Below are 14,431 nucleotides of genomic sequence, written 5' to 3' on the forward strand. Positions count from 1 at the left end.
AAAATATGATAAAATATTTTTGTTTATTCTACTGCAGCATTAAGTTTAAGCTTCCCATTCTTTAAGCCCTGCACCTCTTTCCACAATATTAGAACACCAATACCGAGATTTACCGTTATTTAAAGCTTTTCCTATATCGTAAAATCGTATAAAATATGTATGTATGTAATATGTTAAACATGTTGTATAAAGTGTCTATGCATCTAAATTTAGCTTCTTATTTAATTTTTAAATAAAGAGAAATTATTTAGATATATAAATATCGTACGAAAATGCATTTTCTATTGCTGTTGGCCAACAAATCAAATCACAATACATTTTGCAATTATACAATGTATATACAAGTTCAAATATGTATTAGTTTCTAGCCTGATCATAGTTTATCATATACCAGAGCACGGAAGCCTCGATGGCTGTCTTGAAGTCAGTGAACTTAAAGTCCGGCAAGAGACTGCGTAGCTTTGCATTGGATGCGGTCTTCTTATATTGTCCATCTGCCTTGCTCGTATCACAGATCAATTTGCCCTGTAAATATGTATATATGAGTAGAATAATTGGATGACCTGTTCATGCTCTCTCTTTACCTTAAAATTAAATGCCTTGGCTATAGCTTCTGCTACTTCATAGATTGTCACCTCCGCCGATTCATCGACGCTCAGCACTATGGGCTCAACGCTGTTGTAGTTGCGCAGCACCCAGATCATTAGCTTAGCCAAATCCAGAGAGTAGATAAACTGACGCAAAGGTTTGCCACTGCCATAAACAGTAAACACTTTCTCAGTCTCCGGTATTTCTGGCTGCTCTGTGCGCAGCTTGTGCATGCGATTGATCATGCCCGGTATGACATGGCTCACATCTGGTTTATAGTTGTCGTGCGGTCCAAATATGTTGCAAGGTATCACGGAGGTGTACAGATGACCGTACTTATCATGATAAGCATGATTCTGTATGTCTATCAGACGCTTTGCATAGGAGTAGCCATAGTTGGACACATGTGGCGGTCCGTTGTGCACCATTGTCTCGTCAATGGGGTAACTAGTCTTGTCCGGAAAAATGCAGGTGGACAGGCAGGAGACAACCTTTGTGCAGCCCAGCTCGTGTGCAGTTTGGAGTACATGATCGTTGATCAGCAAATTATTACGCTGCATTGAAGAATTTCATTATACAGTTTGGCAAAACAGCTGCGAAATCACTTTACCAAGAAATCGAGATTGTTGTTCATATTATGAAACAGTCCACCGACCATGGCGGCCAAGTGTATTACGTGCGTTGGTTTCACTTTCTCAAAAAGTGCCTGCGTGGCAACCAGATTCCTGTATTATTTTTAAATATGAAACCAAGTGCTTCGATGTAAACAAATGCAACTTACGTTAAATCTGCATCTTTTGAGCCGGCGAAGAACCATTCCTCGTCGCTTGGCTGCTCATTTTTGATTACGTCTTGAAGGGCCTTGCCTACAAGTCCTGTACCTCCTGTTACCAGCACCTTTTTCATAATTCTTATTTGTTTTATGTTTAATCTACTTCTATCAACACCTAATTCAACCACCTGATAGACTCAATAGAGGTGGTGCACGGATTGAATTTATCGGTATTCTTGTCAATGCTTTTGTATGAGAAAATACTAAAAATAATACCGGCAGCAATCAATAATTTCGATAGGTATTGTATTGTCAGCCGACCTGCAATCAACAATTTCGCGCGCCAAGGTTTTTAGTGCAGCTTTTCAGCACTGCTGAGCAGCTGATAATTGTATCGATATCACATTCAATGATAATGAATTATCTGAAGCTGCAGCACTTAAAGTATGTTTATAAATATTTGTATTAATTAAAAGACTGCAAGGAAATGTGCTCAAAATGGTTATTTGTGGAACAGTATTAGTGCGCAACAATTACGACGATTTCTTTCTAAGCTGTGCGTATTGTAAAAGTCACTGCGATGTCGAAGTGAGCCTGGAGAAATGGCAAGAATTTGTCTATCACATACGAAATGTACACAAAGAGGAACAAGACGAGGACAAGGCGTCCTGGGACAGCTCTCAAGAGCTCAAAACCGAGCCAATGCATATAGAAAGTGAGGATGAGGTTGACAATAAAGATTGTTTAGCAGAAGCAGCTTTCGTGGATTTACCAAATGCATTAAGCGACAGAGAAGATGACGACGATAGCGAATATGATTTTGAAGAAGAGGTAAGAATTTCATATTGGGATAATCTCTATTTTTAACAAATTTTTAATTATTTGCCTTAGATGGGAGACGAATCACCGACTGAAGCAGCTGCCCAGAAACCCGAAGAAGAGTTCAGCAAAAAGAGTTTTACACCCATAGTCAAAGTAAATACATTTATTATATTCCTTAAAAAAAACTCAACGATTTAAAGAAGTTCTGTTCTCCATATATACATTTAGTTCAATCCGACATTTTATCGCCGCAATCCACGAATTACGCAATTCATTGAGCTCTACAAGGCCCATCCCTGTCTCTGGGATCCCAAACATGGCTCTTTCAAAGATAAGGCAAAACGTTCAGCTGCCTACGCCACATTAATTGAGCAGTTGAAAACAAATATTAATGTGCATTTAACTAACTACAAGCTCAAGAAATGTATAGCCAGCCTGCACAGCCAGTACGCGACGATAAGTCGTCAGAAGCGTACCAAGAAACTAACAAAATTACCTTTGTATTATTACGAAATGTATAGCTTCCTAGGGAAGCGCTGTGATGTGGAAGAGCCGGAAAGTGACGACGAAAGTGGAGATAATAAAATAAAGGTAAATCAAGTCATTTTAGTTCAATTTCTATTCAATATCTAATCATAGACTCTTTACAGTTAGTGTTTACAGAAACAAATCCACTGACAACACAGTTTATAGCGCTCTATTCCAAGTTTCCACAGCTGTACGATCCGACGCACAAGGACTTTGCCAATTTAAGTGAACGCAAATCAGCTTATATGTCAATGACTGATCTGCTTGCCATCGAGATACCCTTGGGCGTGGTTACACACTATGATGTCTACGACAGTGTGCTGCATTTACGGCAATGGTATTCCCGCAGAATCAAAGGACTGACAGAGACCCAGACAATCGGCCTGTTGAAGGCAGAGAAACGGTATATTGACACATGCAAGAGCTTCCTGAGAACGAAAACATTCCGCCAACAAATACCCTGTGACGTTTGCCAGACCAGCTTCAGCACGGATCACGCTCTGCAGGCGCATCAATTTAGAGTACATAAGATCGGCGAAGGTGGCTGGTTCAAGTGCACCTTCTGTGAGAATCACTTCGAGCGCCGCTGCCACTTACAGCAGCACAATCAGCGTGTGCACATGGGCAAAACGTTCAGCTGCAGCGTGTGCGAGCGCAGCTTTGCATTCGCCAGCCAATTGAGCAGCCATATGCGTACCCACGACGAGAAACACGTAGCCAAGCCGTTTGTTTGTGAGTTTTGTGGCAAATCGTTCAAGCAGAAGATCCAAATGAGCAACCATGTGACGGCTGTGCATACCAAAATACGGGCATTCAAGTGCAGCATGTGCCCCAAGGATTTTCTGACTAAACGCGATCTCAAGGACCACATAAAGGCGCATCTGAATATACGCGATAAGGTGTGTGAAATATGCCAGAAAGCATTCACAAATGCAAACGCATTGGTCAAGCATCGTCACATCCACAAGGAGAAGACTTTGCAGTGCAGTCTATGCAATACGAAATTCGCAGAGCGCGTCAGTTTGGGTGTGCATATGAAGCGTACGCATAAAATCATACGAAATAGTTCAAAAGTTGCGGAGTCAACGGACGCCGCATCGTACTCAAACACATTCCCACAAACAGAAGATATTTCAAATAAATAAAGACATTTTACAAAATTTACTCGTATCGACAAAATTTCTTGCAACAAAATTTCCGTTCTAAACTTTAGGTCATTTTACAACACTGCGAGCTGGTAATCGCTAACGAAAACAGCTGTTTTTGTTTTGATTGGACACTGCGGCGTGTTAGCTCTTTGCAAACGGTTACGTGCATTGGTTTTTCTGACTATGAGACGTGTTTTGCTTAAGCTTTGCAGGCAATACGAAGCAGCCACTCTACACAGGCTGCATGGTGCATTGACTACTCCTTGCAATGGCCGCAGCACCAGCAGAATATGCGCTAATTCGCGTTCGTTTGCGACAAATATTCAGGACAAGCCAAAGGTGGACCCCAATCAGCGGGAGCGACCACACTGCAATGTGGGCACCATTGGGCATGTCGATCATGGCAAGACAACGCTCACGGCGGCAATAACCAAAATTCAGTCGAGAAAAGGTTTGGCTGATTACATGTCTTATGACCAAATCGATCGGGCGCCCGAGGAAAAGGCCCGAGGCATTACCATAAATGCCTGTCACATTGGCTATGCGACCGCAGAACGCACCTACGCACATACCGACTGTCCGGGCCATGCGGATTACATAAAGGTTAGTCAGACTGCTCACAAATTATTATTGCTCTCTAACTGAAAGTCTTGCAGAACATGATTTCGGGTGCATCGCAAATGGACGGAGCCATTTTAGTGGTGGCCGCCACTGATGGACAAATGCCACAGACTCGGGAACATTTGTTGCTGGCAAAGCAAGTAGGCATAGAGCGTATTGTGGTGTTCATCAACAAGGCGGATCTAGTTGACAACGAGGTGCTGGAATTGGTAGAGATTGAAATGCGTGAAATGCTGTCGGACTTTGGATTCGATGGCGTCAATAGTCCAGTGATATGTGGCTCGGCGTTGCTGGCATTGCGTGACGATGTGTCCCCGTTTGGTGTGCCAGCAATCGAGAAGCTGCTAGCGCACTGCGACTCGTATATACCAACGCCCACGCGGGATACCCAAGCACCCTTTATTTTACCCATCGATAACGCATTTACGGTGCCAGGACGCGGAACTGTGGTCGTGGGAACTATTAAGCGCGGCACCATAGCCCGCAACGCGGACGCCGATCTTCTTGGCTTTAGCCAGAATTTGAAGACCAGCGTTAGTGATATACAGATATTCCGCAAGAGCGTGCCTCAGGCACTGGCCGGCGAAAATGTGGGCGCCCTATTGCGGGGCATTAAAATTTCATCTGTGGAACGAGGCATGCTGCTCTGCGCAACTGGCTCGGAGGATATATCCAATCACTTCGAGGGCTCCATGTACCTGCTCTCACGTGCCGAGGGCGGACGCAACAAGCCCATGTTATCCAAGTACATACAGCAGCTGTTCAGTATGACATGGAATCAACCAGCTCGCATTGATATAAGTGAGTTGCTCAATTAAGTTATTATAAAAATATCATTACTAACCGCAGCCCCCTTCAGTTCCACAGGAGTCAATGCTGATGCCCGGCGAGCATGGCCAGGTGCGTGTCACGCTGCTGCGCAAGATGGTCATGACACCCGGCCAGCCCTTCACCATACGCGAGAACGGAGCCACTGTGGCAACGGGCATGATAACTAACCGATTGCCCTCCCTCGACCTGCCCAAGAATAAACTGTCCAAGGCACCTGTTATTTGCTAATTGCTTTTATTGACGCATACAAGTGTAAATCGCCTTTGTACAAATTCTCCGGTATAATTTCATTGTACATGTGTATGATTATATATAAATATTTATATATAACATAAAGGATTTATCATATAACTTTTCAAGCAAATGCCAACAGTAAATATTGTTTTCGTTTCTTTTTCAGTTTGATTCAGCCAAGTTCCATTTAGGGCACACGCTAACACACGTAAGTTACAGATCAAAAACAAAAAAAATAATATGAGAATACATAAATCGAATACAGCATCGTTACAAATATAGCGCGCTACATATGTGTATATAGTTACAGGTATATATATATATAGATTCTTATTATCTTAACACTTACAAGTCTGTATTGCAATCGATTAAGGCAACAAGTCGGCCGTTGTATACATACAATTCTATAACATTTCTACGATCATTAAGTACATTTGCTATACATAAATATATAGTTGGTGTATATATAAATAAATATATATATATATGTCTCTTTCAGATTTATAATTTAAGGTACAAGGTTAATTAATTATTGCAACTTAGGAATGATATTTTCTGTTTAATGGAGTTGAACTCCAACCACATGATGTACATACATTTAATTTTTTTCTTATAATTTCATTGGTTGAGAACCCTTAACAAGTTTCGAATGTCTGCATAAATAAGTTTACAAAATTGGCAAAAAGTAGTCTGGCGGTCTGAAGGGGAAAAGAATAGAATGTAAAAGGGTATCGTTTGGACTTTAGACTAAACAGGAACTACATATTATGCACTTTTGCATGCTGACTACACTTAAATACGACTCATATATAATATAATACAAAACAAGATGAATTCACGTCAAAATGGCAAACGAGCGTTATTTGTTTCACACGGACTCCCGTACTAAATTTATATTTTCGTGAGGAATTCATCGAGATTTAAATGTGGCGGCAACTCAATCTCCTCCAATTTGATGTCACTGTACTTGAACATCACCTTAAACGGATGTATGAAGTTTTGGTCCATTGTGAATTCATCGCTCTTGGGCTGCAAATGAGACTGCATTAAAGCACGTTATATATTATAGTTATTTCTAAGCTTCTTACCATTTTGCGAGCATTCAATTTCTCTGTCAGCTTATCCAGAAACACGTTTGTTATTTCGCTTTCATAATCATCCAGTTTGTATGACTTCATGACCTTCAGCACCTGGGCGGTATTCAGCGATGTACACAGGTCGCATATGGTTTGTACATCCTCCTCGCTCTTGCGCGACTGTAGCAACTGAGAGACTTGATTCAATGGGGCCAATGGAGCGAGCACCTCATTCGACTGCGGATAGAAAAGAGATGCAGATGAGAGATAATCGGTATGGAGATAACTAGTTGCTACTCACCATCTTCTTGTCGCGTACCCAATCCTCAATGCAGCCCAAATTATAACGTATTATCATGCCAGTCTCCCACATACAAATGTCGCCGCGCAGCATTAAGCAATTGAGCGCCACGGCACAGACGAAATAGAGAAGCTGACTGAAGATCTGCTCAGCATATATGCTGTCCAGTCCGAAGTGCTGGAATTGCTTGTAGAAGTGCTCCAATTGGCCAATTAGCTGCTTCCAAGCAGGCACATTTCCATGATCCGGTGACGCGGCATCCGCACTGCGATTGCGCATTCCATGCGGATGTCGGGTGCGCTGAATCTCATCATTGTTCAATATGGCTGGAACAATTTTGGGATCTAGCAAACTCTGTATCTGCATGACAAGTGCCTGATATAGATTCACAATCAAGTCGAGAATAACGCGCCGATATTCGAAGAGATTAAAATTCTTCAATTGTTGCTGGTTCTGTTTCTCCGTATTAAACTTGACGTATTCCTCAACATCGCCGTATTGCTTCAGCAGATTAAGGAGTCTGTAAATGGATAGACAGACCAATCAGATTTCTTTCAGCCACCAATAAGAGCAGATATCTTACGTTATGGAGTTAACCAGCCAAATTACGCGATTCTCAATGGGATGTGGAGTTCTATGCATTTTCTTGATCTGCATTACAAATTTACTCAATAGCTCGCGCACATCGTCATCGGCATTGGTCAGGTCAGTATAGCTGCAAATGGATAAGGATTAGCGCATCGAGCAGATTGATTGAAATTTTTCACCACTTTACCGAATACACATAAAGATCAGATAAGCAGGAAAACCTGGTAAAAGGCCAACAACAGTTCGAGGCGTTAGGCTACTCAGCAGACGCTGCAATATCTTGTCCAGGTCGCTATTGTGGAACTTCATCAGGCCGAGCGGATTTTGAGACTTCTGCTTGGTCACATTGGCGCCAACATCATTGCTGTTGTTATTATTCGCCGCCTTGTTGCGACTCATTTCCTCCTCCAGCTGATTCTCCAGCTTGCCGCCGTCCTGCCTGTAGGCCTTTAGCTTGGCATTGGCCAGCTTCAGCTCGTCCTGCACGAGCAGATATTGTGTTATGGCCTTCTTCAGCTCCAGGCGCAAATATCGATCGTTCTGCTTCAGTGTTTCTATATTGTCCTGATCAGATTCGTCTATGCTCTTGAATAGCACCTCTTGCAATTCATCCTTCTCGTTATTCAAGCGCTCAATGGCCTGAGTCATTTCAATCAGTTTGCTGTTGTGTTCCTCGGTTATGGCTTTCAGCTCTGATTCCAATTGCCTGTTCACTAGCTTCTGTGAGTGGAACGCCTCCATCAGCTCGTGCACATTGCTGGCATCGCTGCCACGCAGCTGCAGGCTCTCTGGCTCGATGGAGCGCAGCGTTTGGCTCTGCTGCAGGAGCACAGCCTTTAATTGGATGCACTCCTCGCGCCGCCTACGTACTTCCTCTTGGAGGGCAGCATGTTGGGCTACAAACACATATGGAAAGAGATGGAAAAGAGAGAGAGAGAGAGAGGATAGGGGAAAGGGGATTGAATTGAATATAGCAAATGGAACGCAGTGGGAATGTTTTCGAATGTTACCATTCAGCTCGTTGATCTCAACACCGTGTTTAATGCTCGTTCGCAGCTGATCGTAGTCGCTGCGTAGCTTCTCGTTCTCTACCTCAAGCTCGGACACGCTATGATGGCAAGTGTGTGGCAACAATATACATAATATATATAATTTGTAATTAGACTAAAGCTGACTATATAGCCGCATGTGTGTGTGTGTGTTGTATGTTTTACAAAGGGCTCGAAATGTGCGCTACTTACCGGAATGAATCCTCAGTGGGCTTATTACGGCTCGCCAGCTTAACATACTGCTCCTGCAAGCTCCTGTGCTTCTGCTTCTCCTCCTCGAGTATCGAGCGCAACTTGACCACAATGCTGGTATTGTCCAAGAAAGAGTCTGCAAGCAATGGTACCCCAGTTAGTATTATTATCTTAGGATTATAACAGCCTACCGTACCGTTCTTATTCCTCAAGTCTGGGTATCTGCTATTTATTTCGAGTGTATTTTTGGCAGAGCCATAGCCAACATCATCCTCATTCTGGCTGGAGGCATTGCTGGCGGTGCGCGTGTGATGCATGTTGAAGGCAGAGATGCCGTTATGCTGCTGCTGAAAGTGACTGAGCTCCTCCTTCAGCAGGTAGTTTTCGTTCTCGATCACCTCCTTGTCCTTGATGGCACGCTGATAGGCTTCGTTCAGCTCCTTGTTGTCAATCTCGGTGAGCATGCGCTCCTCATGCTCGCGCTGATTGCCCGCGGCATTCTTCGCCATTTCTATCATGGAGTCCACTTGCTTGCGCAACTCTCTGTTCTCCATGCACCAGATTTGCTTCTGTTTGCTCCACTCCTCCTGCGAGTGACCGTTCTCCTCCAGCAGCTGCATTTTCTCATCGCGTTCCGATTCCAGCTGCTTATTCAGCGCCTCGATCAGCTTATCCTTATCCAAGCAAGCTGCCTTGATATTCTTGAACTCATGCTCCAAGTTCTTCTTCATCTCCAGCTTCATTCTGCAAAGATCAGGAATTTAGAGTATGTGCTATATAAAGGCGATTGTAAACAAACTTTAGGACGCTTATCTCGCTGGTCTTGTGCTTGAGCGCGCTGTTGTCCCGATTGAGTTCGTCGATGCGCTGCTGCATGGATATGATCTTGTTCTCCAATCCCATGTACTTGTTCTCCATGTGGGAGATGGTCTTTGCCTCCGCCTTCATGCGCTTGAACTGGCGACGGGCCAAGAAACGTCTCACAGCAGCCTGGCAAATGATGATGCTACGCCGGCGTTTCTGATAGGCGCGACGTGCCAACACGCCACGCACGAACCGCTGGATCTGCACAGCTCGGAAGTAATCCCGCATGGCATAGAATCGATTGCGTGCCAGCATGCCCCTGGCATACTGCTGAATGCCGGCAACCGAGTGGCACAGTCGCAAATAGCGACGGCGGCACAGCCAGCCACGTGCGTACTTCGATAATATCAGAGCGGCGCGCGCCTCTCTCAATTTCTGGGCACGCATACGCGCCATGTAGCCACGTGCATGACGCTGTATGCCGAAGATGATTTTTTGCAGTTTGACATAGCGGCGTCGCTTAATGAACCGTCGCACCACCGACTGCACCGTGGTGATGTACTTCTTGCGTAGATTAGCGCGCACCTGCTCCAAATAGGCCACCTGTCCGGCTCTGAAGAAGATCTGCGTATTGCCAAAGCGATATTTGTCCTCGTCCTGTATCCATTTGAGCACAATATTGCGGCACGATTGCTTCATATCATTCTTATCGATTTGACTGCGATGCGCCAGCAATTGATAGCGCATATAGAAATCAGGATAAAGCCAGCGAGATGGAAATCCAGCAGCCGAAATGCGAACAGTTTCCAAAACGCCGCAGGCGCGCAGCTGCTGAATGATCTTGGCCGTCTCCCACTTAAAGGCGATCTTGTCATCATTTGGCTATAAAAGCACAAAAGGTATTTAAAAAGTAACAGATATACATATGGATATATATAGTATAGTATATACCTTAATGCAGCGCACATAATGCGGCGTTGTGGCATGTAAAGTTGAGATAAGCGAGGCCAGACTCTCCTGGAACTGTGAGCCCACAGTTTTCTTATGCTGCTTAGATGATACGACCTAGATAAAGAAATGAGCATTAGGCACAATTCATATTGTTGTATAGAAGGCATATATGTAGTAAAACTTGTCTATAAGACAGAAACACTAACTCTTCGACGCGTCTCATTGAGTTGCTGTTGGCCCAGTTTAGCATTACAGTGGACAGTGGACAGTGGACAATGAACATTGGGCATAGTACAGTGAACAGTGGTTGATGGACAACAAGCGTATGGAAATACAAATGAGCAATACAATTATTACAATAAGCATCACAAACTTCGTTGACTGTGCGTGATTTAGTGGCTGAGTCACGCACCTGTTTTCGGTTAGCACTAATTACAACACGTCCGCCCAAAGTGGTGGCAATCTTGTTGGCATCCGTGCCGAGTGTGTCCACCTCCTCGAGTATCATCACTTGCTTGCACAGCTGCATGTTGGACTGCGTCAGCACATTTGTCAGCTCCTTGGAGACCGTATCGCGATTCTTCTCCAGAAATCCATTCACATCATACTCAACCGTATCCGAGAAGTGCTTGATAAAGAAACCTAAGGTATATGAGAGATAGATTAAAGCCCATTAAGCGGGTTGCTGCAGCGCTCACTTGTGGTGCCAAAGCGTGGTTTCTCAAAATGTGGAAATTTGTTGCACTTATCCACCAGTTTACCCGCCCAGCTCTCATCTGACCCTTTGGGCATCTGCAAGGAAACAAATGAAGTGTAAAATGTTTATGCAAAGTGCACAAAATGTGAACTATTTACTCTACACTCCTCGTCGAGCAGATCGAGCACACCCAGGCGCGTTTCAATGAGATCAATGCACGGCTGATTGTCATAGAAGTCGATCATGGTCCAGGTAATACCCTCTTTGAGGTACTCCTCCTGTTCTAGCTTAAAGACATGCTGGTTGAATTGCTGCTGGAGCTTTTCGTTCGCATAGTTTATGCAAAACTGTTCAAACGAGTTCACTTCGAACGTTTCGAAGCCGTAGATATCGAGGACGCCAATGAAGCTGCACTGTTTGCTACCGTTATGCAAGCTCTTATTCAGCACATTGACTATATACTGAAATAGCTTCGCGTATATGTGCTTGGCCAGCGCATCGCGCGCCGCCATCGCCATCTCTTTGTTGTTCGGTATCAGCACATATTCATTGGCCGACTCTATCTTACGCATCAATAGCCAGCGACGCAAATCCTCAGCATTTATTTTTAATAGATCGCCAGTTACTTGCAAATGCAAATCGTTTTGCTGCAATCGTTTTAAAAGAGATGATTAACAGCGGGATGATGATAAACAGTGCTTCTGCCACTCACAAATATATCACAAGAATCGGAGTCCTCCACATCGCTGCCCTCCATGTACTTCTTGGACACCGCAATGTTGCCCAAATGCAGGATGCCAGCTAAGATCTTCACGATATCGGCAATTTGTTGAATGGAGAAACCCAAGACGGTCATTGCCTGGACGGTTTCGTTGAACTGGTCCGCATCCGAGATGCGCTCAATGTCCGGTGAGCCGCCCATGTTCAAGAACTGATAACTATCCTGATGATCTGCGTGATTATAGAACACATATATATATATTAATAAGAAGAGACTTTGTGTAATCGAATTAGCAAGCTTACCCAGCACCAGTTCTGGATATTTGGCACGCGCCGCACAGAGCTGATAGAAAATATGGTAATTGCGCTCGCCCTGCGCCTGATACACCACACGAGACTTCTCCAGCAGATAGGTGTGCACGGTGGCCCCCTGGAGGTACATGACGCCCATCTGATTGGTGAACAGCAATTTGGTGAATTTGCCGAAACGGGAGCTGTTGTCATTGCGTGTCGTCTTGGCATTGCCAAAGGCCTCCATGATCGGTGAAGATGCCAGCACCTTGCGCTCGACCTGAGTCTCCGATTCCGAGCCCCCAACGGCTGCGAAGTAGCGCATCGCATATTTCGCCGAGACCGTCTTGCCGGCACCCGATTCGCCGCTGACGATGATGCTCAGATTACAATTCTCACGCTCCAGCTTGGTGTAGGCCTCCTCCGCCAGCGCAAAGATGTGTGGCTCCAGGTCGCCCATGGCATGTCCGCGATAGGCGCGGATAATATTGGGTCCATACAGCGGTAGATCCGCATATGGATTGATGGCAACCAAAATAATGCCACAATAGGTATAAATGATCTGACGTTCACAGAAGCGTACACGTAGATTGTATAGCACACCGGGCTCATGCAGATACGATAGGGTGGTCAAATCGTTTTGGCCCACCAGAATGGCTGGGTTCCGCAGCGGAGGTAAATTGCTGCCATCCGGTTTTAGTTTGATCTCTTTCAAAGCACCCGATTCGGTTTGAATTTTCAATATGGTGTCACCTTTGTGATAGCTCTCCTCCAAAGAGGCGCTCTCCCACACCTGTTCCGCATGGGGTATCCAAATTTTGGAGCCCTAAACAAGAGAGAGAGAGCGTAAAGAGAGAAAAGTCAGATGGAGAGTCATAAATCAAAACATTGAACATGACCTGCCACAAATTTGCAACGATTACCCAATGCCACGCAGCTTGAGCAACCTAAAGCCATGGCTCGAATTCTGCCCCCGCAGAACTCCTCACTCTACTCGAGCGTACACACACACATAGACAGACACAGACGCACAGTCATACCCACATACCCTCTCAATTGTGATTGAAGCTCATGCTTCACACGAATATGACGCGCTTATCAACGCGAAAGTTTTACTCTTCTTTTTTTTTGGTGTGTGTGTGTGTGTGTTTGTGATAAGCAAGTGATTCATTTCGAAGCATATTTTCGATTCCGAAAATGCAACATGACATCAATTAGGGTTGACCTGGAAGAAACTTGCAAGAAACGAATAGGAAATGCAAAAGCGAAATGAAATGGGCGCACATACACACACACACACACAGAGCACACATGCATGCATCGCACGTTGTTATTGTTATTATGTATGCGTTTTTATAAGCCTCCCATTCTTAACACTATGAGGCTAGCTGACGACGACGACGACGACGACGACAACAGCGCGCAATTGCCAACAATGCACTTGTGGGGCATCAATATAATGTGTAAATGTGTACCTTTGCGTATAGCATCTCCTCGCTTGACATGATTGCAGCAGCAGCAGCACCAGCAACGGCAGCCGCAGTGTCGTGTTGTCCAAGGGCCTATGTACAGCTTCGCCGGGCACTTAATACTCTATTTTGTCGTACCGCCCAACTTCCACGGTGAACGAGGCAATTGAAATGTGCATAAAACCCGTTAGTACTGTCTTCTCAATTCCAATTTGGGTTAAGCAAATTTGTTCTTCTCTTTTTTTTTTTTTTTTTTTTTAATTTACTTGTTTTCCTTTACTGTCTATTAATTTCCTTAGTTTTTTTTTGTTTCTGGGTTTTTCTTACTAGTTTCACATTCAAAGTTATTGAGACATTGTCTTTGAAATCAAAAGTTGTTTTTGGTTAATTTTTTAGTAGAGGCCGGATTTTTTGAAATTTTGCTACATTGGTAATTTAGAAGACACTGCTAACAATAAACACTGCTCGCCCTGGTCCCGTCTCTAAACTAAGTCTGACTGACGTAGAATGTTGTGTTGCCAAAAAGGGCAGGGTTGCCACATGGCCCCACTGTTCTGGCCAAGTTAACAATGTTAGAAACGATTTGCTTGTGTTATGGGCGGACTACTGATAAGTTTGAAATGGGCACACGAAAATGTTGTAGTTAATTTCCTTACCATTTTCATCGCGATTATTCGAATTGGAGTTTTTCGCGGCAAGTGCCAGGTGTACGTTTTACAGCACTGCTTACTGCCCCGTTGACATTTACC

At 44.3% G+C, this 14,431-nt stretch overlaps 4 protein-coding genes across 6 annotated transcripts; 2 read left to right on the forward strand and 2 right to left on the reverse strand.

The window, feature by feature from the left end:
- Positions 1 to 4: 4 nt before the first annotated feature.
- On the reverse strand, positions 5 to 1,579 carry LOC6579390 (probable GDP-L-fucose synthase). Its single transcript, XM_002005250.4, has 4 exons — positions 1,370 to 1,579; positions 1,199 to 1,313; positions 585 to 1,142; positions 5 to 525 (listed from the first exon to the last, which is right to left on the reverse strand). The coding sequence occupies exons 1-4, from the start codon at positions 1,492 to 1,494 to the stop codon at positions 358 to 360; spliced, it is 966 nt and encodes a 321-aa protein (XP_002005286.1). The 5' UTR covers positions 1,495 to 1,579; the 3' UTR covers positions 5 to 357.
- Positions 1,580 to 1,742: 163 nt separating this feature from the next.
- On the forward strand, positions 1,743 to 3,874 carry LOC6579391 (zinc finger protein 12). Its single transcript, XM_002005251.4, has 4 exons — positions 1,743 to 2,191; positions 2,252 to 2,335; positions 2,411 to 2,773; positions 2,833 to 3,874. Exons 1-4 carry the CDS (start codon positions 1,859 to 1,861, stop codon positions 3,853 to 3,855), a joined length of 1,803 nt encoding a protein of 600 aa, XP_002005287.1. The 5' UTR covers positions 1,743 to 1,858; the 3' UTR covers positions 3,856 to 3,874.
- A 2-nt stretch (positions 3,875 to 3,876) lies between these two features.
- On the forward strand, positions 3,877 to 5,687 carry LOC6579392 (elongation factor Tu). Its single transcript, XM_002005252.4, has 3 exons — positions 3,877 to 4,461; positions 4,515 to 5,280; positions 5,339 to 5,687. The coding sequence occupies exons 1-3, from the start codon at positions 4,042 to 4,044 to the stop codon at positions 5,536 to 5,538; spliced, it is 1,386 nt and encodes a 461-aa protein (XP_002005288.1). The 5' UTR covers positions 3,877 to 4,041; the 3' UTR covers positions 5,539 to 5,687.
- Positions 5,688 to 6,069: 382 nt separating this feature from the next.
- LOC6579393 (unconventional myosin-Va) lies at positions 6,070 to 14,196 on the reverse strand. Of its 3 annotated transcripts, XM_002005253.4 has the most exons (17): positions 13,689 to 14,193; positions 12,226 to 13,039; positions 11,915 to 12,153; positions 11,361 to 11,849; positions 11,204 to 11,297; positions 10,918 to 11,147; positions 10,712 to 10,735; positions 10,506 to 10,619; positions 9,550 to 10,436; positions 8,947 to 9,494; positions 8,751 to 8,886; positions 8,520 to 8,617; positions 7,697 to 8,405; positions 7,505 to 7,636; positions 6,922 to 7,441; positions 6,633 to 6,857; positions 6,070 to 6,573 (listed from the first exon to the last, which is right to left on the reverse strand). In XM_002005253.4, the coding sequence occupies exons 1-17, from the start codon at positions 13,716 to 13,718 to the stop codon at positions 6,436 to 6,438; spliced, it is 5,427 nt and encodes a 1,808-aa protein (XP_002005289.1). In that variant the 5' UTR covers positions 13,719 to 14,193; the 3' UTR covers positions 6,070 to 6,435. The 3 variants fall into 3 exon arrangements, with proteins under 3 accessions (XP_002005289.1, XP_015019135.1, XP_015019134.1); XM_015163649.3 differs by lacking the exon at positions 10,712 to 10,735; XM_015163648.3 differs by lacking the exons at positions 6,070 to 6,573; positions 6,633 to 6,857; positions 6,922 to 7,441; positions 7,505 to 7,636; positions 8,520 to 8,617 and having other exon boundaries at positions 8,280 to 8,405; positions 13,689 to 14,196.
- Positions 14,197 to 14,431: the final 235 nt, after the last annotated feature.

Source organism: Drosophila mojavensis, unplaced genomic scaffold, assembly GCF_018153725.1.
Source record: "Drosophila mojavensis isolate 15081-1352.22 unplaced genomic scaffold, ASM1815372v1 contig_80, whole genome shotgun sequence".
Taxonomy (NCBI): domain Eukaryota; kingdom Metazoa; phylum Arthropoda; class Insecta; order Diptera; family Drosophilidae; genus Drosophila; species Drosophila mojavensis.